This window comes from Larus michahellis, chromosome 7 (assembly GCF_964199755.1).
Source record: "Larus michahellis chromosome 7, bLarMic1.1, whole genome shotgun sequence".
Classification (NCBI taxonomy): Eukaryota; Metazoa; Chordata; class Aves; order Charadriiformes; family Laridae; genus Larus; species Larus michahellis.
The window spans coordinates 12,574,540-12,600,583 of record NC_133902.1 but is presented as its reverse complement, the minus strand read 5'-3'; the positions used below and the strand labels follow the sequence as shown (position 1 = coordinate 12,600,583).

The window sequence follows — 26,044 nt, the reverse complement described above, 5'->3', positions numbered from 1 at the left end:
ATGCACAGAGAAAGCAGAAAGGGAAGCTCTGTCTCCCAAGGTTTATGCTGTCCCTAGAACACCAGATGGGTCCATACAGAGTAGGAGACATTCACTAAGGTGTGCTCTTACTTTCAGGATCTGTCCCTCCTTAAACGGGAGCTCCTCTTCTGCCGCATCAGGGTTAGGAGACATAGAAACGGGATCGTAGTCAAAGAGAGCCACAAATATTCTAATGCCATCATCTTTAGCAGAGGTTTCTGAAGCGGTGCTCCTTGGAGGACCTGTGCGCAGACAGGGGACACACCAGAGAGAACGTCAGCATCATTCCCCTGCCATAGCCCTGCACGGCTCAAATACTGCCTCCTGGCCTCTCCCCTGCCACTTCCAATAGCCTCCCTCTCCCCTGCTGCCCAGCTCTCCCCCCCTTGCCCACTCACCTGGGCTAGAGAGCAAAGGTTTCTGCATTTGGCTTCTTCTTACGCTCTTGTTCCCTCTTCTGCTGGGAGCCTGCCAGGCGGCAGTGCCAGGCAGCTCCTGGCCCCTAGGATCTTTATTACCGGCCGCCTGCAACAGGAACCACCAGAGAGTTAGTAGCAGCCTCTGCCTTCAGACTCGTGTGAACAGCGCTCAGCCCAAACAAAGAGCAGTGCATCCAAATGCAACATTCCTCTTCAGGGACACTAGAGCTGAAAATACCAAGGGAGTTGGAAAACAGAACTAAGTACAGGCAGGCACCCTGCCGGGCACCAGTGACAATCCCCTTGGTGAGTGTGAGGATGCAAGAAAGGGCATTTCGGGGGGAGGCAATGACATTACAGTCGTCATCTACACAAAGCTTTCACAAATCAGCTTATTTCACCAGGGATTTTCATTTGGGTCCCACAGCCTCCTGCCGTGGGGAGGAAGACCCAGTGTGAAAAGGAATACTGCATCGGTGACACTCGGTCAGTTAGCAGGAAAAGCAGAAGCAGCTAATACAAGAAAAGCCATGGAGCAGCACAGAACTACAGAATCTCTCAGATATTCTTCCAGACAATCCTAGAGGAGGGTCCTTTCTCCGGACAACACTGAACAAAGCAAGATACAGGCAGGCCAGGGAAGCAGAGGGAAGCTAACGCCACTGCAAGCTGCTTCAAAGCCAGAATAGGAAAAGTCACCCAACCCTTTTGTGCAAGGAGGTGCTACGTATCCCCTTCGAAGGATGTTCGAGCCTCCTTCTCCAGCCAGGTGACTTACAGTCCAGCTCCCAGCCCTGCTCCTCAGAACTGCTCTCACATCTCAGTGCTTCCTTCTCCTGGCAGAAGAATTGCAGGCGCCGGCTCGGAGACCCAGCCCACTCCATACTCTGTTCTTCCATCATCTCCAGTCTGGTCAGGCCCCTTCTGCCATCCACGTGGGCAACCTCAGATTGACTGGAGCAATCACTCCAGTCCCCCTGGCAGCTCTGGGACCTTTCTGGCCACAGCCTGCTCTCAGGAGGCGATGCACAGATCGAATCCTGATCATCTTCAGAGTCATATTCAATGTCTATTTCCAGGCTCCTGGGGCTGGAGCAGCGTGTAGTCATCACAGAAGGTTCTGCAAGCCCTGAAACAACTGCTTTCCTGTGGCTTTTTCGTAAGGTGCCTTGTCTGGCGCGACTGTACATATCAAACCCCTCCTTACCACCAGCACTGCTCACAACGTTCAGCTCCTCCCTGAGGCTAGGAGCTCTGTATAACCCACCTCCCATGGGGCTGCAGTTGCCCAGCAGTCGACTGCAGTGCTCCGTTAAATCATTCTGTCTCTTCCTACCCATCTCAGACCGACTCCGGATCTTCTCTCGACAATTATTTCCCTTCTTCTTGCTCCAAGCAGGACTTGCCCCAGTTCCAGACTTCGGGTCATTCTCCCAGTTCCAGTTTGCCTTCTTCTGACTCCAGGCCAGCTGGACAAAGGCGGGATTCGCATGGTCAGCATCCCCTCTGCTCTCCTTAACAACACGCTCCTCCTGCGGAGTCTGAGCGGACAGATCCGTGGAGGTATTACTCCCATCTGCCTTTAGAAATGGCTCCTTGATGTTAAGTGGCTTCTCTGACCTTCCTGAATGGTAGGTGAGTGTTTCCAAGGAGTCTTGAGGGTCTGCCTTTTCCACCGTAACACACTTCTCATCCTCATCTTCATCCTCATCCTCAGTCACTTCAGGGATGCTAAACAATTTCTTGCTGTGGTTTTTCTGAAGCGGGAGCTCTAGTATCCTCTCCAGAATCTCCTCATCGCTGTCAGTATCACAAAGATCCATCTGTACCCAGCCCCCGAGAAAAGCCACAGCCAGGACAAGCAAAGGGGAAAAAAAGAGGAAATAAACATTAAAAAGAGAGGCAAAGTTACAGCTGATTCCCTCCCAGCACAGCAGTATGGAGCGGCGACGGTGGTCTGCAGCGAAGCAAGGGTAGGAAGCAAAAGATAGCAATGGGTCTTCTGGCAAAAGACAATCAGATGAACTAGCAATGCAGCGGAAAGCGAGAAAGGCCAATGCATGGAAGAGCTCCCTCCCAGCCTCTGCCTCTACACACACAACTATCTGCAGCACCTTTCACCCTGTCCACTCGATTCCCCACAGCTTCAACATCCCCAGCCTGGGATGACAGGGCAGGAGAGACACAGCTCCTCCACGGCTGTTCACTGCAGTGTAGAGCCGATTGGGTTCCCCCCTCCGCAGGTACGAGTCTCACAGCCTTGTGCTCACACAAGGACCCACAGTCCTCCCTTACCTCTCTGTCCTCGCACTGGAACAGAAGGAAGTGACTCCGTGCAGCAAGACACCCTTGGAGATGTTGCTGCTATGGGAGGACCTTCCCTAGGCCCTTCCCATCACCTGTCAAGGTCCAGCAGTTTCCTGTCTGCAAATCCAGGTGAACAGACTTGCCATAAACACACATGAAACCCCTCTACATCAAAGGGGTCGCACAGACTTGTATTTCACTTGCAGCTGGGTAAGAGCCTACCAGGTTACATAAAACTTTGGGGAAAATACTGCTGAATTTTAAAATTTGTCTTGGACCAACTGTAGAATTTACGTTTTGTCTCTTACTACATTTATATTAAAATAAAAAGGTAGAATCCCAGATGCACGGTGTAATTTACCAGAGGCCTCTTGTTCAACTTCTCTGACAATTTATATCATGACATGTTCTAAAAACATTTACAATAGTTTACAAAGCATACGTAGCTACTGATGTTTTAAGCTACAGGCATGAGAAGGCCTGTTCAGAGATAATTAAAAACCGAACCACAGTCAGGGGAAAATAAATAAATGCAGTTATAAGCTGCTTATTGATTATTCCAACATCCATAACTTTTTCCAAGTTGGTCTTGAATTATATTTAGAATTGGCTGAAGGGGCCTCCAGAGGTCCGCAGTTCAATCTCCTAACTGCAGCAGGACTGTTGCCAACAGTAAATCGGTGTCTTTGCTTAGCTGAGGCTTGAAACCACAACAAACTGGAGATCCTCACCTCTCTGGGGACCTGTCCCAAGGCTGCACCACCCTCCTGGGAAAGAAGTTTGTGCTCATCTCCAACATGAACCTCCTAAGCAGCAACTCACGACTGCTGCCTCTTTTTACGTCATCTGCCAAGAACGAGAAGACTTCAGCGCTCTCGTCCTTTTAACCATCCTTCAGATGGTTGTAGGCAGCTGCAAGATCTCCCGCTAGCCTCCTCTTTGCCAGGCCAAATAAGCTCAGCCTCCTCAAACTGTCTTTAGAGGACATGCGCTCTAGGCTCCCACCTTGTTAGCACCAATTAGGGATACGCAGAGCTTACAAATGCAACCATAAAATAAGTCCAGTAAGACTTATTTCAGCTCTTTACAAAGTTGTGGGGCTTTCACTTTCGAGTTTTAATATAATAAATGGTTTCAGAAATTAAACAACTACTTTGAGGGTAAACATTTTAAAAGCAACACCCCTCCGTTCTTTCATCCCCCAAATCCTGACAGAGTTGGCTGAGGAGTTTTGAGGTAATGCAAAATGTTACCAAATATGCAGAATCCTAGAGAAGAGCCCTGCTGAGACCTGGCCTGCTTCGCTCACCGTCTTCCTTCACTCTGTAAGGCAGCGTTGGGAGCTCTGTGCCCTAAAGCTGCCTGCCCCTGATGCCCTCTCCCCATTCAGCATCTTGTCACGCTCTCAACTTGTCACTGCCAGAACGGAAAACAATCACTTTACCAGATCAAGAAGCCCCACTTTGCTCAATTCAACAGGATGTGCATGGGGTTTTGGCGTTTCTTTTTCAGAAAAAAAACAACAAACCAAACCCCCCAAAATGTCCAGGCCAATAAAACATACAGGAAAGAGAGACAAAGAACGGTGTTCTTTACTGTTCTTATTTCCGCTTTTCTCCTTCCAGGGAAACTGTTTTTCTTCCATTTTGTTCGGTGCAATCCCAACAACTGGAAGCCCTTTCGACAACTCCTTCCCAGGCAGCGCCAGCATCTCCAGCCACCAGGTTCTCCTGGGGCTCCTGACACGCTGCACTTGCAGGTCCGACCTCCCCACCCAGGAAGCAGAACTCCCTTCAGAAGGAGAAAAGGAGCAGCGGCAAATGTCCTCCAGAAAAAGTTACGCTGCCTACTACCGAGCATTTAATGCTCACCAGACTCAACCCATCTTTGCTGCAGCCACACGGGTCAGCATCAACAAACCACAGATGTTCTTTGGTCACATGAAAAAAAAAACAACAAAGGGGGTGCTATACAGGCATATTTCCTGCAAATCTTTCTAATTTCTCACTCAACCTCAGTACTTTCCCTCACGCACATGCATCTCAGCTGCTGTAATTTCTATGATTACATACTGCTTTCCAGATGTGCAGCTTTAAGCACACACACTAGCTAGCTTTAACTGCTTGAACGTGTAACACGAATTAACACGATCACTCACAGTTCAACTCAGCCAGTATTTTCTCACTTGTAACATCTGAGCTGCGAAGCCACGGCTCTGTGCCTACAAGCCATCCGTTCCTACACAGAGCACCAAGGTCTAAGGAAAATGATCCGCGCCAAGTTATTCACATCCAGAAGTGTTTGCAGGGCCGAGGCCAAAATATTCTGTGTCTGTTTTGCCTTAGGAGAGAAGGTGGGTTGACACAGGATCTACAGATGGGCGGACTTTACAGATTCCTGTGTGCTCACTGTTTATATCTGTATTAAGAACTTGATCAATAGGATTGATTTTTAACCCTGGGTTCTAAAGTTCGCATTACACTGTGTGTTTTTCCAACTAATTAAACCCTGGGTACATTCATTACATATAAACACCCTTCCCTCTCACAAAGAGCTTGCATTTTCACTAGCTTAAGACAGCACTGGGAGTAAAAGCGGAGCAGGCGGACACTTAGCCAAGCACTGGTGAGAGCGCTGGGCTCAGACCGGCACCTCCTCCTGTGAGCTGATGACATGGGATGGCTGCACTGGCGCTCCCCGCAAGCATTACTCCGCTACCAGTTACCTTTTCCCCATTCTCCCGGTAACATAGCTCTCTCTGGTCCCACTTCTTCTCTTCCAGAGCTTCTGAAGACAGTTCATCTTCTTCCTCCTCTTCCAAAATATCTGAAAGGTCGGAACTACGGTTGTGCTCAGCAAAAAGGGCCAGCTGTCGTCTTCCCATTTCAGACATTTTTTCTTCTTGCTATTGAAAAGCAAAACAGATTTCCTCAGTCCTCCCAGGCACTCTATTTCAGCAATAAAGTAACATTTTACCTTTCTCTCGTACTCAGCTAAGGCGTGGCAGAAAATAAACTGGGCAGCACCCAACGCGGCAATTGGCACGTGTGTACACAAACACACACGACACACAAAACCGGCAGACATGTTTTATAGCCTGCAGAAGAACAGTACTGCGTAAGACTAAAACCGAGGGGTGTCATATCCAAGCCACGTCCCTCCATGGGCAGAGACATTCAACCACAGTTAAACAAACCTCTCTCTTCACTCTGGACATTTCTTTCATCACCTCCTTGCCAGGGGACAACCTCAGGAACTCCTGGCAGCTGCTCCCACCCGCGCTTGTGTCTTGGGAAGCGTCCTCTGTCCCCTCAGCCTGGCTGGCGGAGGGCAGAGGCTCTGGGCTCAAGTGCTTCTCCTTTTCCTCTTTCTCTCTTTCAGCATTGGGACCTTTCGGTAACTCTTCCTCAGAGCACGCATGGCAGGTCTCCATACGTATCTTCAGACTACCATTAGATGGGCTTTCCAGCTCTGGCGCTTTGGTTACAGATTGCTCCATCTGGGAAACAAACCAAAAACCGTCATCGCAACGCTGAAATCTGAGAGAGATGTCATCCAATACTTGAGAACCAAAACGGGGACCTTCCCCGCAAAACTCTCTGAGAGAAACATGATGCATCCTCCGTCGTTGGCACACGAAGATGCTAGCAGGCATCTGGGAAGGTTGGCCAGCTCTGGAACAAACCCCTCCCTGCGGTTAGCTGCAAGTAGACACACAGTCTTTCTACTGCTGCGGCTCCGGCCACTGCACGTGGCTCACGCTAGTGACAGGAGCATATCAACAATAACTAGTTTTAGAACCACAAGAAGAGCCCAATCTATACAATGAGGCCAGTTCCCACGCTCATGTGCCTGAGGAATGTCCTACACACCAGCATGCAGATTAGCTTGAGCTGAGGACGCTAGCCCAGTACTTCTTGGAGCTGGTAAGGGCTGTGAAGAAAAGGGGAATTAATGAAGAGTGTACGCAGAGAGTACAACTGCACGGACTCACGGTTAGGTCACCTAGTTGGATTACAGAAATTTTAAACGTTTAGCCTGTTTTTCAGTCAGTTCAGTCTGGTGATTAAGAAAACCTCTGGGAGATGGAGGAGTGGAACCCCAGGAATGAGGAGGGTTAAGGCAGGTGGGCCTTCGGCAACCACCCCTTTCCCTAAGCCTCGCTCTAATATAAGGCAGCCTCCGCTGTATTTGCAGTGGAGCACAACCTTGTCCTTACATACTAGGCACACTTTGAAAATATTTACAGGATCAGACCCCTGGGGAGATTTAGACACTGCGGTGCCTAGTTTCTAAATGTCCCCTGGCTCACGCAAAAGCCAGACCGGTCTAGATCTCCTGGTGATCCTGACAGCTAGGATCCTTCTGCCCTGTGTCTCTTCGTTGACAGCCAAGTGAAGACACACATCTCGAGCGAGAAGGATGATCTGCACCCTGGAAGCACCCATTTCACTCCACTGACTACAAAGGAGACAAAGAGACCCACCCCCTTGTAGCCATCTACACTAGACATCCAAACGTAGGCAAATGAACCACAACAATTGACCTGAGGTACTGTGAGTAACAAGTGACCAGAGGTTGAAGAATGACAACTGCTATTTTGGACTCAACATGTCGATTCTTCTGTGTATTTACCTGGCCTTTGGTCTTGGGTCCACACAGCTGCCGATGCTCCAGCAATTACCAGAAGTCTTCCCTGCTTTTGTCTACCCCTGAGCCTTTGCAAGCTCATGCTGCCATGATTAATAAGAACATGCTGAATTTGACAGTTTGAAGCACTCCCTCAAATCTCCAATGTCAAAGGTCAGAATGGGAAAAAGATCCTTTTTCCTGATATAAGACATCACACACGAACAAGATCCACTTCCCACCTGTCACAGAGCGAGCACCTTCTAGATTATTTACCTTTTTCTTCTTGGGCTCTCTGGCATCATAGAATTACAGAACAGTTTGGGTTGGAAGGGACCTCCAAAGATCATCTAGTCCAATATCTTCACCACTGTCCTAAAAGAGCCCTGAAAGCACTCACCCACCTACAGGATTCCAAATACCCAACGTCAGGACAGCTTGCCAGTTCTTCTTCAGACATGTCTACCTTGCTGTGCTGTCCACTAAGGTGCCCCGTCATGCCAGAGTGCCTACTCTGCTTTGTGCTAGCCCACTAGACTGGAGAAGACCCTGTCACCTCACAGAGCACAGCAATGGCAGACTAACACTGACATCATTGTCAGCAGGAACATCCTTTTCGCCTTCAATCTCTGATGAATTCTTGCTTTCCTGACTCTACTCCTGCTCTGCTTGCACACAGGCAATCAAGCAATGAGCTTCACCTGCTCTTCCTGGTACACAAGAGCAGCCAACGCTCCCCACTGGTTTGCCAACTACATGGCCCAAAGGCAACAGTGTGTCACAGAAAGATGTTCCGTAGCATTTTGTTCCATTCACCAAAATGATCCATCCTCCTTCCCAGCACACGTGGAACTGGGCAGGAGATGTAAGGGCTTACCTGCACCTCCGTCCCTTCACCCAGACCTTGCAATTCTGCTTCTCTCAAAGGGACAGGCTCCGTACCCTCACTAGGGAGCACGGTGCTGCCAGCTTGCTGAGGAGGCACAGTCAGGCATTTCTTGTCTCGTGCAGCGTCCGATCCCTGTGGGGAAGTGCCCGGAACCTGCACCAAGGAAGCACTGGGAGAGGAGAGGTGAGGCGGCAAAGAGGCTTTCTCTGGCAGCGATTGCGCTGAGCCATCGTGGCTGGAGGAGAGATCAGTCAATTTGGCATCTGAGCTATCAGCGGGAGCTTTCTGTCGAAGCAGGAGTGCAGCCGTCTGGTGCGTGAGTGGGCTGCGTGCAGGCAGGGAGCCTCTGGGCTCTCCACGGGACAGTCTAGAGGTAAAAGTGGTAGAAACAGCAGAATCAGAAGGTGAAGAGCGGTGAGAGGCTCGCAGCAAGACTGAGGAAATCTGGGCTGGAACGGAATCCACCGACTCTCCATACAGAGACATCGTTCTCACAGAAACTTCCCGGCACACCTGGAACATCTGAAGCTGGGACAAGTCCACCAGAACACTCCCAGCTGTTGGAGAAGTAACTTCTATCGCCTGCAAGCAAAGAAAGAGGGAACAATTATTGATTGCACAGCTCAGCCCTTCTGAGAACAACAATTCCTGAATCCAAAGTCAACGACTGTCCACAAAGCTCTTGATAGTGGGCAGGATTCCCACCCTTCTGCACAATATCAGGGAAGAGGGAATAGTAAAGAGAAATTTTTACTATAACCATTTGAGAAACTGGACATTCCATAAAATAAGGCTATATTCCCTCCTACTCCAGGTTTTAAAACTCTCCTTGCTCCCTACGCTTTAAAAGGCCATCCCTTTTTTTGGCCTCCCTTTCGCCTACCTTCCCAGACTCCTCCTTTTTTGACCTGTGTAGAGGAAAAAGGATTTCCATGATAAAAGAGCAATTATCCAAGGAAGCACGCACCTGCTCTCTTTTGCATTGTGCTCCTTCAAACAGCTGTGCTTTGCCTCTCCCATGGCCAACGGCCCAACATCATGCACGCAGAAAACCGCAGGTCACTTTTAATACAGAATATCCTTGGAGGTTCTTTACCAGCATTTGTCCTGGCCCCTGGGGTGTTTGTACACCTCTCCCTTTGCCTGTTCCTAATTTGAGAAAGGGACGGAGAACTACACCTCAACTCCTCACAGTCCAGAGACAAGCCACAAGAGGTGGCAAGGTTGTGTACTTCTCTCTGTCCGTGTCCTGAGGACTCTTTGCTCACTGAGATCATGGCTTCCCCAAGGATCAAGCCAGTGCCCAGGGTGAGACAGAGGAGGCTGACGCTAATTGTCCTGTTTTCCTAGTGAAGGCTCCTGCCACAGAAACTCTCCCAGCTTAGTTATATCAAGAACACATCAAAAATCTGGACAGATGTCTTTTTTGGTGTGCGTGAGTCAAAACAAACGGCCCAAACGTTGTCCCTTCTCTGATATTATTCCTTTCCAGGCCAAGGACTGTCGTTACCTCCTCCTGGCATGCTTACTTTTTGAAGCCTTTTCCATATTTCTCCATATTTTCACATATTTTTGACTTTTCCATATTTTCTACCTTCTCCATTTTTTGTCACTATCCATGTCCTACATGGAGAGCACGGGAAGATTGTTTTTAAAAAGTGACTTTTTTTTATTGCTCTTCATTTTAACCAAACCACCACTTTTGGGTATAACACCACTGACAAGAGATTAACTTATTGGGTAGCTTTCTGATTGACCCCACTGCGGTGAGGTAGTGTCACCAGGCCTCTTCCCACCCATGTTTCAGGTGGACACGCGAAAAACACGGCAGATGGAAGACACTCTAATATCAGCTTTAAAAACATACAGGAAAGATAAGTCAACGGCAAGGGAGAGCTTAGGAGCAAATTACAAACTAAGCACTCTAACGAGGAACATAGAATCTCCCTACTGAAAGAGCGTGAAACACTGTTTAACCATCGTGGTTGCGTTCTGCTGTCACTGTGTCTCCTACTCAGGATCCCACGAGTCTGGATCAGCCATGCATTACCAAGTTACTGCAGCCGAGTTGGTCCCCATGCACCACGCTAATGACATATTAATTAGAAAAGTCCTCTCCCGGTCAAAAAAAAAAAAGTTTCCTTGCTTTTGAGAGTATGGCCTTGTCTTCCTTTTTCTTTACCTCTCACAAATACACAAAGTACGCCCAGTCCTGGCTAGGTGACAGGAGCACCTCAGTGACATTAATATTCATCACGTCGGCACTGACCAGTACCGTCACCAGCTGCTTTCCAGGTCTTGAGGCTCTGCGACTGCCTGCTACCCCTGCACCAGCCACCCCTGCACAACCACCAGCCTCGCCCAGCGTGCACAATACCTTCTGCCCATCTGCATACACAGCGTAACCGGTGACTCGAACTCCATTGGAAGATCCTTCAGCGTCAATGGTGACAGGTAACCAGCTGATAACGAGGATACCTGGTGAGGGACCAGCTTCTACCTGGACATCTAAAGGAGCATCAGGTGTCCCTGTGAGAGACCAAACAGATTTTGCTCATGCTTTCCTCATTAGAGCCTAAAGCTAAACTAAACCCTGGCTTGAATCAAAGAGAAAACTCACACTGGACCTGCCACTGCAGAACCACACAGACTAGCCAGGTTACTCTTGGGAAATGATAGAAAGGACCAGAGAAAATAAGGCACTCTTGTTCTGTGAAAGCTTTAATGAACAGAAAACAGAACTTTGCAAAAGTAGCTGAGGCCAAGATGCAGCAAACCCTTAGAGCAAGGTCATGGCAAACCACATCTTCCATGCCCTGAGAGGCATGCTGTTCAAATCAGCAAAGGGGATGTCTCCCCAGAGCAAATGAAAAAAAAAACAGATAATTTTTTAAAATAAAAGAAGAAGAAGACTAAGACAAAACAGGACAGCATCTCAGGCTTTGGGACCTAATAAACCTTACTTCCCTTCGCCCCAAGGCTTCATAGCAAAGCAATGGCAGAGCGCACTGCTCCAAGCACTCCATGCACAGTGGGCACGACTGCTCTGATACCTGCTAGTGGGGTAGTGAAGTGTATCACAGCTGAGTTCTGCTCCTGCCCCTCTGGCAACTCTTCCCAAGGTGTTTTCAAGGGCCGGGCCTCCAGCTTGGCAACATATGGAGTGCTCGGCTGCAGGTTGCGGAAGGTGTACCAGTAGACCCCAGGTTTTGTTATGTCACATTCCTCCCCATTGAGATAGACTGCGTGGTTGTAATTGCTGTTGCAGGGAAGCCACGTCACCTCTGCTGATGTGGCAGTGACGCTTCTGACTTTCAGCATAGTTGGTGCCACACAAAAATCTTGCCCCACAAAGAAAGTACATCGCAGTTTATCAGAACTGCCTTGCTCTGTCACAGTCTGCACAGATACACGGTAAGCCTTTGTCTTCAAATCCAGCTTTTCAATCACTGCTTTGGTCTGAAAGCCACTCTTCACATTTTGACGTAGCTCTTCATCCACATAGATGTTGTAGCTTTGTATGTCTGGGCAGCCAGCTGGCAAAAGTGGTGGTTCCCAGCCTACAACTATGCTTCTGGCAAGCTGCTTGATCAAAGTCAATTTTCTTGGGTAAGGCACTGCTGTATGACTAACAGGTTCCTCCTGGTCTCCTTCTGCTCTACTGGCCAAGGGACTGATGCTACTCTCTTCAATGGAGAAATCACTCTTATCTCCACTGCTGGTGCTTGCACTGACAAAACTTTTCTCCTGGTATGAACTATGGGTGAGATCATTCAGCTCCGAAGGCAGAAACATCATGAGGTCATCATCTGAAACTCGCTCAACAAAATTGGAGGGGACCAGCCCTCGCCGGCCATCCATCAGCTCCCCTAAACAAAAAACAGGAAACCTGTTACCACTGCACCTACCGTTCAGCTTTCCAACCCATCCGTGAAGACAACGCGACAATGTCTACGCTAGTTCATAACTGCGCTGCAGTCAGGAATGAAGAAAATCCTCTGGGAGGTTATTCCTGGCAAAGTTTCCTGCATTTCCTAAGGCTGCCCTAGTTAGATCCTAATGGCCACAGTAAGAAGACACACTGCTCCGCACATTCCAGAGCCAACTAACTAGAAAGTTGGTTTGTGCAATTAGCTTAAGGGTTTTTCCTTCTTCATTATCCTATTGTTCCTCATCACAGCTCTTTCACTAACTTAAGTGTCTTTTTCTAGCCTTCCCAAACTATGCAGATTGATGATTTTACGTCTTCTCCCAGCCATACAGATTTGGCTTTTGTAGTACTTCCTCAAGAAAGTCCATCTTTCCAGCTCTGTATTAAGCTCTCACCTTCTTTTTAGTTTGTTTACTTTGTTACACTAGCTTCTGTAATAAAGATGTCCTAAAAGAACCCACCCAGATGACTGACACTACAGCACTCTTGGTACGTGCAAGGACCAACAGATCACAACTGAGCAGTACGTAGGGATTGTGCTTACTTTCCCCTTTCAAACTCTACCTATAGCAAATCAACTGAAAGCAGGGAAAGCAGAAAATATTAGTAAAGAATAACTTTTTTTTATTCTTTAAACAATAAACAAACAAATAAATACATGAGAAGCTTGGAAATAGAAAGAAATAAAGAGCCAGAACAGTCAAAGAGCAAGCAGTGCAACATGGCATGCATTTGCCTCAGCTCTTGCAAAGCGCCTCAGTAAAATGAGGATCCTTCAGACCATTAAGAATGCCAGCTCCACAAAGAAACTTCATTACAAATGAAGTCCACAATTCTTGGTTTTGATTCCACCTGCCTGTTGGCCAAGCAGCACCACGTTTTCAAAGATGCCAAAAGAGAAATGCATTGTACGACACCAAATAGGATAAGGACTGTAGTTTGGGCTGCTTAGCTCATACCCTACTCTGCCAAAAGAGCAAAAGGTAATCGAGGCCGTCAGCTGCCTACAGCTCACGACACAGTCACTGGGAAGAGGGAAACAGACCATCTGCAGAAGGTGCCCAGGGCTGAACATGTTTCTCTCCATGGCTGGGGAGGAACCATATGGGGATGAAACCTGGAGCTCTGCTGAAAGCAGTGGTAAAATTCCCACTGAAACCACTAGACCAGGATTTCATGTTTTAAACTTAATTTAATCTTGACATAAATAAACCCTTTTCCAACAGAATCTGTTCTTCCCTCTAACAAACTGACTTTGGGCAGAAAAACTTTATCTTGAGGTTTCAAGCTTCGCTAAATTCCTCTCTCATTTTTTTTTTTTTTTTTTAAAAGAGATCACCTCTCCACAGCAGTTCGGTCACATTTCGTTCTACTAAAACACACCTTCAAAGAAGCCATCTTCATCCATGTCTCCATAGATGTAAATATATTCGCCAGCAGTCAGCGGAAGCTCTGCCTCTGGATTTTCGTTAGGTCCATCAAAAGGATTATAGCTGAAATATTTACAATATGAAGGCTTACTTTGAATAGGAACTTTCACAGCAATACATTCAAGCTGTGATGTTACATCAGCGTACAATTCACATCGGGTTTTTGCAAGCGGCAAGTTCCACAGGCAAAGGCCAAGACTCGAGCTTACGGTTTTATATATAACTAATAATATATTGCTCCGTGTTCAAATAGCAGGGAGGAATAATTTTCTGAGTAGCAGAACAGATGTCTTGTGACGTCTGAAGGAACAGATCAGAGTGACTCAAGAAAGTGCTTAAAAAGAGAGATGTGAATTACCTGAGTGCCTGCTGTGTTTCTGAGCGTACCAAGTAGGAAAGTTGTAGGGCTCTGCCATTTCTAAAATAGGCATCCTTAAATTCACCTGCACTCTTAACTATTTTATGTCAATAGCTCTCTACATTTCATGTACTTAATAGTTTTGAAAAAAACAAAACCAAAACCAAAAAAACACCAAACCAAACCCAAAGCATGGAAAATGCCCCACACATTTAAGGTACGCTTTACCAGCCACAGAACTGTCATGGACAAGCACAGCAGAGAATCTCAAAATTCTTATGTTTAAGACCCTAAGAATGAGCTGATTTATGCAAGAAGAAAGTTAACATGAGTGAAGAAAAGGTTTCTAGCCTTTTTCTTCGTAATTATCCAACCCTCGGGATCCAAGTTATACAACTCTCAGCACTGTAACTCTGCATGTTAAACTGAGGTCCAAAAGCTCCACTAGCGTGAAAATGAGAAATACACTGGTGACAGGATTTGGACTGCTGGTAGTTTTAACCTGCCTACCTCATCAGGGGGCCTCTCACCTAATACCCGTCCCTAACAGTGGTTAACACTAGAGAAGAGGGTAAACTGTGAGATAACCTGTCTAACCTCATAGACCACAAGAAATGACTCAGTACCTGTATCGAGCTAAGAACACCTGGAGCTTTGCAGGGCCTTGGCTGCCTGGTTCTGGCATTAGAGAGATGCTGTCAACATCCAGTTCTTCCATTTCACTTGCAGTGTCCACCTAAAAACATTAAAGATGAAGGATATGATATGGCCCAAATCAGAGTAAAGGAATACTCAAAGCATTCGAACATCAGTGAACAAATACTCTAAGCTCATGGTGCCAGCCTGGCCACTGAGCTAAGAACTACCTGGAAGAATGACTTTTAAGGTGAAGAGGTAGAAATAAGACGCAATAGCTCCAAGCTGCAGCTTTAGGGGTTCCAGTCAGACATTAGGAAAAACTCCTTGCCCAGGTCGGTGATGGAACCGCGGGACAGGTTCCCACTGAGGTAGGGGATCTCCATTCTTGAAAAACTTCGAGCCTCAGCCAGGCAAAGCCGTGGTCACACTGATCTAGTGTTGGTGACAATGCCACCTGAGGAGATTGGACTACAGACTCTGGAGGGCCCTTCCGCCCTACATATCCATAATTCAGTATATTAATTTCTCGGTATCGCTAAATTGAACAAAGGACACCTTATAGCCCTATTAGATATGTAAGTCTCTAAGAGCTTTTGTTCAGGCAGTTCCTCTCCAGCACTTGTAAATACTTTGATATAATATTTTTGTGCTTTCAGAACATTAGAAAGCTCTATGACTTCCAACCAAAGCTCTATCTAGTCCAAACAGCTGGCTCTGGTAGCTGCCAGTAGCACATGCTGAAGAAAAGCGTACAAGAGACAGGGCAAGCATGAAATTCTCTTCTTCCTGGTACAGCCTGTTGGCTTCTAGCAATCGGCTACTTATGGACTTCCTAAGCTGGAGGCTGCACCCTGAATGCATTTGGTGGCTACTGGCAGAAGCATCTTTGAGAAATTTGTCTCAGTCTTTTTGATCCCATTGACATACTGGAATTTTACATCCCGTGGCAATGAGCTGTGTAATGCAATCACACTTTTTGAGGAAAACTACTTCCCTTGTCTTTGTTTGCAATGGTGCCAATTCAAGCTGCCTTTTTAAAGCAGATCTCAAAACAAATGTATTATTGTCGAAGACCCAGAATACAAGGTAGGTATTTTTTCTATATCTGAACTGCCAAAGTTAATTTTTCAAAGAGTTCAGAGCACCTTTTCAACGTAGCGTACTGCTCGTAACACAATCTTGCATCACGTGCGAGAGTAACAGACACCTGTGCCCTGTAACACCCAAAGGTAGACCCAAATGGAGTAGCTTTTAGCAGCCTGGCTAAACTCTGGAGTGTTCCCACGACCATGCGTTGCTGAAGCCAAATGCTCTAAACGCTGGCTGTTTTCCAAGGTTCCCATGCTGACCTTTGTCGGCACTACTGGCCTTGGAGACATGGTGGCTTCCAAGCTTTCTCTTACACTAAAAAAATAGTAATTTTTCCCACTACAGAAATTACAGTAGTCACATACCTGTTCCTCCACAGGTGTGACTTTCACTTTGTCTCTAAATGCGGCAGCTTCTCAGAGCTGTGGTGGACACTGCCTGCCACAGCAGGATCCCTTCATTAGTGCCCTGGCCTCGGTAGCTCAAGACTTCAGTGTGCTCCACACGTACAATGAGGCACTCCACAGGGCCTCGAAGATTTTAGCACTCAGGAAATAGCCGTGGACCAAAAGAGCAAAAGCTGCTTCCCACGCCATCACGCCTAGCCCTGCTCACAGCACCACTTTACCCTAAATTGTCACACCAAGCGACGTACAGCGGAGAGTATGAAAGACTGTTTACATGAACCCTACAATAGTCTGTAAGAGCTCCTGGGGAGGAGAAGCAACAACCGTCTATGAGATCTTGGTGACACAAACAAGCAAAGCCTATTAATTTCATCCCTCTGCTAGCACAAACTCAGCATCTTTTCATGGTTTCTTTCACCAAGAAAGATTTCTTACTTCACCAAGTAAGATTTTTAATACCTAAAAGCACCAGCAAAAAAGTCTGAGCCCCTTATCCACAGCTCAAGGCCAAAAATAGTCTGGGCAGCTCCTCAGCATGTCAAAAACAATAGTTTGGAGTCTTTGGGTGTTTTAACAGTAGCTGAGATGTCACAAGGAAGCTTAGCAAGAGCTTTCCCACACTTCCCACCCATCAACCTCCCCATCCCGCTCCTTCTCCAAGCGCCCAGCACTCTGTCTAGCCAGTTGTTTCCTTCCTGGAGCACAGCAATACGTTCAAATGAGCATTACAGACACAGGCATCCAAGGCCATTTCAACTTTTTCCTGCAGTTTTTCTCTTGTTTTTCCCCCCATTTTCTTCAGGCAGCCAGGAGGGAATAAATGCAACATTATTGGGGCTCTCAGCACTGCATTTATTCCCTTGTGTCTAGAAAGCACGGGCCGCAGAGGGGACTCCCATACTGACCTCTGGAGTTGGGCAGGATTTTGGACTGTTCTGCATGGATTCTGACTTCGAAGAGTTTGACTGAGATTCCACTTTCTTGGCTTGTTTCTGAGAACTGGTAGCAGCAACTGGGGAGCCACCAGTGGCATCAGGTGCCCGCTGTGACAACTGCAACTCATCAGTCTCTTCATTGTGAACCTTCTTTGCACCCTGGTGAGTGAGCAACCCAGGAACAGTCGATTCTGCAATAAAATAATCCGTCCATTACTTTTAGCCATAGGCAGAATACAAGATCAGCAGTGAGCATCACAGTGACCCTTTAGAGCAGCTCAAGCCTCTGAAAATGTGACTTATTTAACGGTGCAACAAACTGGACACCCTGGGCTCTCTTTGGTGAGAGAAATGCCAAATTCTCTTTATGACTACAAAATGAACCAAAGGTATTTATGAGAGAGAGATAGAGACAGAGATCCCAAAAGTTAACTAAACATTTGCATTATTTCCTTTACACCTTTCCCAACAATTCATTTGTCAAAACACTCATAGTGTAATTACCCTTCTCCCAGTGGGGCTGTGGGGTAGAGCTGCACAGAGCAAGAGGAAGCTCAGAAGTCACCAGCGTAGAGGTGAGAAGGTCGATTTTTCCTGTTCGAAGCCGGAATTGTTTGAGTTCCTGAGACAGGAGGCTGAACTGCTCTGTTTGACTGCGACACTGGTCTTCCAGATCTTTCACCCGGGCCTGGCAGGAGAGACACAAGATGAGGCACAAACCCATACCAAAACCACTAGTGAAGGCTCCAAACACCATTTGCCTTTGCCACAGCTTTTCAGTGAGTCTCAGACTCCAAGAACCTAAAGGTGTGCCCTGCCCAGGAATGGTCAACAGGAACTGGCAAATCCATACCTACAGGATCTTTGAAAGCCCGAGACTCACCATCTTTGAGGAGACTGACTGCAAGCTCAATTACGAATTATCCCTGAAATGCTGGGTTTGAACTTCAATATCCTATCCAAGCCCCGCATAAGACAAGACGAGATAAGTCAAAGATAAATAAGCCTTGAAAAGAAAAAGACTTTGCATGTTTATGGTAGCATTAAAATCACGTTTCCAAAAGGAACTGCTCTTCCGATGCTCTATTTCATCCACCACTCCAGAGGCTCCAGCAAGCTCCCAAAACCTTACCCTGGCCTCCCCAGATTCTGGGCAGGACTCCTGATTGTCCCTCCAGATCTTGGCTCCTTCATGCACTAGGAAGGGCAGAGAGCATCAGCACCCTGTCCCGTGCTGCAGAACATTTCTTTGATGTGGGCAGCTCAGATGCTTTGCCACCAGGTCCTCTGGGCATGACTTGCTCCAGGAAAATGCATGCTGAGTACAAGAAACCTACATCTCAGCAAGATGAGAGGCAGGGGAGCCTTGGAGAAATACGATGGAGAGAGAAGGAGACGTTCCTACTAGAGAACCATTTGTATTTTCTAGTATTCTCTTTCTACCACCTCTATATCTTCCCCTTCCAAAATATTGCTGAGTCCTGGCTGTCCTTACGCGTCCCCACATAGTCTGTCATTGTAGGCATATCAATTCCCAGAAAAATGCAACTCCTTCCCCTCTTCTCACTCTTCTACTGTGCAACAGCTTACTCTGGCTTCCTAGACAGATATCCTGTGTGGACCCTGCTCATGCACTTCAGGTAATAAGTAAACAAAAAGCATTAGCGCTGGATGAGAATACATTAGCTAATCAGCACTTCTTCAATTGACTTAATGCAGAAAATATTTAATTTGGCATTAGCGCACCTGGCTGAGGTGCAGGCTCTGCCTTGCAAGAGATGACATTTGTTCTTTTTTCTCTTAGGGCTGAGATCACACCAGGCTCTGTAGTCACTCTTCTCATCATTTTGCATCGGTAAGATGCATCAAAACAGATGACGGCATTGTGCTCTTCAAAATTTTCCATTCTACAAAATGTTTCTGAAGAGCCTTTTTCTCCTTACAACTCCAAGAAAAATTATGCCTTGAAATATTCTGTGAGACAGAAAGCCTGTTTTTTAGGCATCTCTAAAAATAATATCTGACCTGGAAAAAGCTTTCTTTCTGGTCTCAGAGTACTGGTAGTTCACTCCCTACCAATTTCTGAGCGTGCATGCATTTTTATTTTATCAGTGCATATCTGTTTTAAACATGTCAGTTTATCCCTTGTTTCCTTCACAACAAGCTAGGAGCGCTCAGTCTTTAAGGGAAGCCTGGTGAAGTCTCTGAAGGCTGGCAAGAAGAAACTGTTTCTGAAGTGAAAAAGAGTATCAGATGCCATGAGCAACATCCAGAAGCATCTGCATTTTCCACTTGCTCACTGAACTCCCTGTTAACCGAGTCACGTTGTACGGGATTCCACTGCAGTCATAAGGGCTCAAGTTTACCTACAGTTAAGATTTTTCACATAAATGCTTCTCCCCTATGCATTGCATCTTAATAGAGAAAAGAAACCATAAACAGTAAAAACAGTTGCACTGGATCAAAGCAGGGCTTCCTCTAGACCAACACGGATCCCTGATCCCACGTTGAGATGTAGCTGATGACAAGAGACAGGTACAGAACGACTGCAGGACCAAAGAGGGTTTGCCCATCTTGTCTGGAGACCTGAGCCAGCAGATGCATCTGGATATTGTGTTTAAAAGCATCATAATAGTGCCTTGGTTCTGTAAATTTATTAATCACCGTTTAATCCATTTATGCTGGTGTGCAAGTCAATAGCCTGGATAATCCACAGCTTAATTCTGAGATACCCAATTACTCAGGTACCTTTTAGATCTTGTGTTGTTCAAAACAATGGACGAACATCCCTTAAGTATTACTGCCACATCATACACAATGCGTACTTGTAGCAAACTACTTGCGGAGGTTCACACACAGCTGGGCAAGCAGCAAGTTTCCAGGGCAGTGCCAGGAGGCAGGGGGATAAGGAAGAGGAGCCTCAGGACATGGCCAGGAGCTTCAGGGAACCAGCAGGAATCAAGCTCCAGACACAGAAGAGAGAGGAGACTTCTGTGTCTAAACCCAACCCAAAAGTGGGGAAAGAAGAGCCACACACCAAGTGAGACTGAGTAGCATGACTACCAGAAGAGGCTGCAAGAGCAGGGAGCAGAGCTTGGCGGGGCAGGGGGATCACTTTAACCACCAATTCAGTTGGTGCAGGTACTCCGATTTTCCACACCAAGCTAGACCCAAGCACCACCAGCTCAGCCCTGTCCTCTTAGACACTCTCTGTCTTGGCTGCTCTATTACACTTCTCCTACAATTGATGTTCCCCTTCCAGATGTCCCTTGTTACCTCTATCTGTATCTTCTGCTACATATTTCTGAGATCAGAGAATTACGATTTTGCTAGAAGGGAACTCAACAGGTCTGCAGTCCAAACTCCTGCTCAAAGCAGGGCTAAAACCAAAGGGATTAACAGAACACCCATAACTCCACACAGATGTGGGTGCTACTTCTACTGCACGTGGGCATATCCTAGTAATATCCTTGGGAACTTTTAGGAAGGGAATTGGGAATGGCCCAACACTGCACTGGCCTGTTTGACCAGACTTGTGAATTAGGCTGACATTTTTAAAAAATTACCCTCTCTCAAACATTGCATTTCCTGCCACAACAGGTTATTCAGAGCCCACCACTATGCACGGCAGTCACAGCTGCTTCTCCTCTGTGTGCACGCCTTTGCACAGTCAGAGTTACCTGTCATTTCATCTCCCCATTACTCAGGAGATCTTCTCACAACTCTCTGCAGACAGATCTGAAGGTGACTGTTGAAAGCAGTTTCCTATCAGCTACAAACCCCATCGCTTCCATATTAGCCTTCTTTCCAAATCATTTGTGAACAGGCCAGCTAGCACAGCTCCCAGACTATAACTTCATTAGTTACTACCTCTTCTGTGAAACTATTAATTCACAATCTCTGCTTCCCGTCTTCCAACTAATTACAAAGGCAGCAGGACGTGCCCTTTTCTCCATGACATTTTCACTTGCAGTGAGATCGCCATTGCTTTTGGGTTTTGAAGGAAACACTTCACCCTTGGAATGCAGGTATTTCCCAAAAGACCTTCAAATGTACGTGACACATGGAGAAGGTGCACAGTTGGACAATTCTAAAAATCTGTAAATGCCAAAAAAATAAAGCTCCTAATTCTAATTGGCTGAGAAAGCAAAGCATTTGAACAGAAAAGCAGCTGCTCCATTAAGCTCATAGTGGTAGCTCCTTTAATTACATGTATTTCTTGGAAGTGACACTCTTGCAATCTTTTCCAGAGTATAGTTAAAACAAGAATATCAAGCAACTGTCAAAGTCAGGACAGAGGAGAAAAACATCCTGTTTGACAGGGTTATAGCAGTACCTGCATGCAATCCAAAGTACTCTGATGGCAAGAAGAAAAGCAAAAAGAGATATAAAACCACATCAGCAGTTACACTAGCCAAAAATCAACAATCTGCCAAAGATAACCCAACCCTCAGTTTGAATGAAATTGTTTTCTCAACAACTTACAGCGTCTGCCTTGTTCCATGCTGAGATTCCCACCTCATTCCCAGAAGCATCTGCTTGCTAAACAAAAGCCAAGTCCCACATACCGAATGCACGAATAAGAAAACCACGCACTTTCTGAGGGTCTCCAAATCACAACATGCTTTGAGCCAAATCGCAATATGCTTTGAGCGTCGGTGCTAAATTTCAAGCCCTCTTTTCCCAGCACACTGCAACCACCCATAAAATCAAGGGAACGGACACTTTGCGTCCCGACCTTTCCTCAGGTCTGAAACCAAGGAGTGCTGGGAAGTCAAGTCACAGCTCAGAACCTGGCTTTGACGTGATTTCAAGCACCTAACAGCCTGCTCAGTCATGCACCCTGCTCCTCGGTCAGGGAAAACCAGCAAAGTTAAGAAGCTCTATTCACCATATTTCCTAATAAAATTTGGCACTGGATTGCTGAAATCAGACTGCTGCCATTTGTACCTAGGCAGTGCAAAAGGCAGTTGAGATCCTTGTCTCATGTACTTTGGAACCACTCCAGAAGGCCTTCATTCCCGTGACCTCAAGGTTTTCTTTCTAAGCTGAGAGAGTCCTTGTATCCATGGCCCTTCTGCACACCGAAACCATCCCGTACCTCTCCTCACCCCCATCGCTGCCTTGTCACAGAACTACAGAACAGCTGAGGCTGGAAGGCAGCTCTGGAGACCCCCTCGTCCAGCTCCCTCAGACCAAAGCAGGGTCAGCTCGAGCAGGCTGCCAAGAGCTTGGTCTAGTTAAGTTTTGAACATTTCCAAGGAGGAAGACTCCTCTTATGACAATTATGCGACTGAATTCTTCCAAAGGGAAACAGACCCATCAACAGACCCATCATTCTTCATCAGTATTACATCAGAAAACAATCCAAACACACGTAAAAATGACAGTACGCAGTGCAGGCACCCTAGACCCCCTAACATTGCCCTACGCTGATGTTTTGGAATTACTATGGTTATAGTTGTCATCTAAATGACCACTGCTCCACATTAAACTAGCTTTTAATGCTAACTTCTCTTTCTTTGGTCCATCTAGTGTCACTGACTTATAAAGCTTCTCTGTACCAGTAACGTGAAAGCAAGAATATTTAACTGATAAGACCCTTGCAGAAGAACACAACCAGCCTCTCAAACACAGAACAAAATGACCGCCCCTTTCTTCCTTTGCAGAGGTAGATGTCTAGTTTAAACCTAAGTAGCTTCTCCAGTCCTTCAATTAATTAGTTCATAAAACATTTGGCAAGTATCAAACCTCCTTTCCCTTAAAGGCTGCCAAGAAGCCAGATAAATACAACTGATATAAGAGCAGCACCAGTATCAGCTCTGATCCTGTCTCTGCAGCTGAAAGCATATGTCCCAGAAAGGACGTGGCAATGGGGCAATACATAACAACACGTCCCCACAATATTCACCCTGCCTGCAACAATTTCAACCCCATCCAGTAGGAGCCCAGCACTCTCAGGCTCTACAGTTCAGATACAGGTCAGGCGCCCTCCAAAGTGGATGCTCCTTGCAGCCATGGAGCAACCTCCCCCAGCAAGGACACTTACCATCTTGCTCAACTCTCCTGGGCTCCTAACGGCCACTGAGCTGCTGCACAGCAGCGGACACGGGCAATTCAGCCTGTCATCTCTGACCACGTGTCACCACTACAGACAGGGCCACGGCCTCATTAGCATGAGACCTCACTCTCTGCCACTAAATCACCACGTCAAGTTCCAGGGTTTGGAACTTTGCCTTTGCAGCTCCAGGACTCCACGGCCAAGGTTTTCTCCAAAGTCATCCTGATAAATGCTGAGATAACGCAAATCATCACATCTGCCAGGCTGCACCGTTGAGCTGTCTGCTGCCACGACTAAGCCCGTCCTGTGTGGATGGCAGAGCACCCGCACAGCTGGTCCCAACCTAGCAGATGGGACAACAGAGCTGCCTCAAACTTCATCACTCATTATGCTCAGGCAAAGGTCACATTTCTCCCTTTTTCCCCCCTAATAAAAGGGCATAGAGCACATATACACAAAAGAAATTTCAAATCACGTGGACACAAGCATTCCTCCTCCCTGCACGCGATCCTGGAAAATGGAGCAGCAGATCTGAGGTTGGTTACTTAACACATCCCAGAAAGGGTTGTTGAGCACAATCTGAATGAAGTAACCCATCTGAGGGCCGAGCAGGCCAGGATTTAATCCCTGAAAACTTTGACCCCAGAAACTACTCTACCAGCACAACCGATACTTGTTGCATCCGATCAAGACATGAAAGCATTTTGCTCAAGAACCAACAAAACCCAGGGCATCAAGAAAGCTGACATTAAGAACAAAAGATACCAAATCCATCTTGTTTTCTTCTGTCTTACCTCTAGAAGCTGTACTGCTCCTTCATGTTCTCTTTTTGCCTCTGCCTGTGCCTAAGAAGAAATAAGAAATGGAGTAAATAAGAAAGCAGCCTACCTAAGTTCACTCTGTCATCATCACTCTGATAGACCACTATCGATTTAACACGCTGTACAGACTGAAAGCATCTTTGGACAAACAGCAGTGAGAGATCAGAACTGCCATTCGGGAGAAAAGCCCTTCAACTTTGCTCAGGTACCAGAGTTTGCCTAAATGCAGACAGCCTTCCCTGGTTTACTTTATCCTGTAAGCTCACATATACCTCCTCCATACACTGCACTTCCCAGGAAAACAAGGTGCAGGAGTCCCATCACTTTCCAGGGAATCAGGGAGTAAAAGGTCCATTCTCTCCCACGCTGCATACCTGCTGCAGCCGTCTGACTTCCTCTTGCTTCTCCTGCAGGACTAGCAGCGCTTCCTTGTGCTCGACTTCCAGCTGCTGCCTTCGCTCAGCCACATTTCTCATGTGCTGCAGAACAATTCACAGAGAGCTGAAGGGTGACATTACTGAAACACTGTCCTGTGTCCTACCATGGGCCACGAAATCAAAACATGGCCTGTATTTCATGTCACCATTAAAGAGACGAGAAAGTAAGAAACTCTTACCACAAGGCAGAGCAACAAGTCAAAGAAAATCCTTGAATTAGTGATGGCCACCTTTTTTTCCCCTCCCACCCAAATCCCTGCAGCAGCCTTTCTAAAGCACCGATGCCCACTTTGAAAGGCCATTTTCCAGGATCCCGCAGAAGCAGAATTCCCAACAGCAGCACAGAGTCAAAAGAATGGACAAAAAAAGCAAAGAGACAACATGTGCCATCCAAAAGCAGCACTAATGGACAGTCCTTCCAGCCATGTGGATCCTACTGACCTTCAGCACCTGCTCTAGATTCTCCAGCTTGCTTTGGAGTCCTTGATTCGTCTGAATTACTGAATCCCGTTCCTTAGTAACCAAAACAACCTGCAATTTCAGGTCAGCATTCTCAGATTCAACCTGAAGAGAAAGGATTTTCAATTAGCACAAGTAGCCATAGGTATTTGTTGTATAAATAATGGAAGATAATTTGTTTCTGTATCTCAATAGGTTGTTTTGCAGACCTGCTTTCTACTTGTAATGATACCAAAATCATGAACCTCCTCTCCTTCTAGCTTTCACTCAAAACAAATACATGTGCATTTATATCAGTCCTTAATGTGATGAGCACTGGATTTGCACATACTGCTTCTCCCCCTGTCTTCCCTCCCTGTTTGCAAGGAATAGGCTACATACTGAAGAGACAGGAAAAGGGAATAAAGATCTACAAGCCTTTTTAACCCCAGACAGTAGGATTAAACACAGAGAACAGTACAGAAAGACATGACAGCCTGCTGAAATCATGTTCACCTGATGACCATTAGCAACGCAGGTTAACAAGCAAAGACAAACACTTCCACTTAGAACAAACAACTACTAAATATGTAGGAAGCCTTATGCATGGCGGCAGCACTGACACACGGGACAGACAAGTAACTTTCTAACTCTTGTGCATTACTTTTGGCCAGAGAAGCTGGAAACAGAAACCCCCAGTGGATCTGTAACTGTTATCTCTGGCTTGTATCAGGAATAACATGGCCAGCAGGAGTAGGGCAGTGATGGTGCCTCTGTACTCGGCACTGGTGAGGCCTCACCTCGAGTGCTGTGTTCAGTTCTGGGCCCCTCTGTACTAGAGGGACATTGAAGTGCTGGAGCATGTCCAGAGGAGAGCTACCGGGCTGGTGAGGGGTCTGGAGGAGAGGCTGAGGGAGCTGGGCATGTTTAGCTTGGGGAAGAGGAGGCTGAGGGGAGACCTCATTGCCCTCTACAACTACGTGAAAGGAGGTTGGAGAGAGGTGGGGGTTGGCCTCTTCTCCCAGGTGAATAATGACAGGACCAGAGGAAATGGTCTGAAGTTGCAGCAGGGGAGGTTTAGATTAGATATTAGGAAGAATGACTTTACTGAAAGAGTGGTCAGGCACTGGAACAGCCTGCCCAGGGAGGTGTTTGAGTCACCATCCCTAGAGGTGATTAAGAAACATCTAGATTTGGCACTTCAGGGCATGCTCTAGTGGCAGAGATTGTAGG

At 46.8% G+C, this 26,044-nt stretch overlaps 1 protein-coding gene across 10 annotated transcripts in view; it reads right to left on the bottom strand.

Moving 5' to 3' along the window:
* The window catches only part of TSPOAP1 (TSPO associated protein 1), a 73,516-nt gene that overhangs the window by 17,299 nt on the left and 30,173 nt on the right, over nt 1–26,044 (bottom strand). For 8 of the 10 annotated variants that reach the window (XM_074593441.1, XM_074593444.1, XM_074593446.1 and 5 more), the window contains 15 exons: nt 24,815–24,937; nt 24,311–24,415; nt 23,910–23,960; nt 17,559–17,742; nt 17,025–17,245; nt 14,611–14,720; nt 13,580–13,689; nt 11,319–12,134; nt 10,643–10,794; nt 8,254–8,847; nt 5,944–6,246; nt 5,473–5,652; nt 1,145–2,263; nt 420–546; nt 112–263 (listed from right to left, as the gene is read on the bottom strand). In XM_074593441.1, the coding sequence (XP_074449542.1) occupies nt 112–263; nt 420–546; nt 1,145–2,263; nt 5,473–5,652; nt 5,944–6,246; nt 8,254–8,847; nt 10,643–10,794; nt 11,319–12,134; nt 13,580–13,689; nt 14,611–14,720; nt 17,025–17,245; nt 17,559–17,742; nt 23,910–23,960; nt 24,311–24,415; nt 24,815–24,937 (4,347 nt within the window). The remainder of the gene's footprint in view (nt 1–111; nt 264–419; nt 547–1,144; nt 2,264–5,472; nt 5,653–5,943; nt 6,247–8,253; nt 8,848–10,642; nt 10,795–11,318; nt 12,135–13,579; nt 13,690–14,610; nt 14,721–17,024; nt 17,246–17,558; nt 17,743–23,909; nt 23,961–24,310; nt 24,416–24,814; nt 24,938–26,044) is intronic. The other 2 variants (XM_074593448.1, XM_074593447.1) reach the window with 2 other exon arrangements.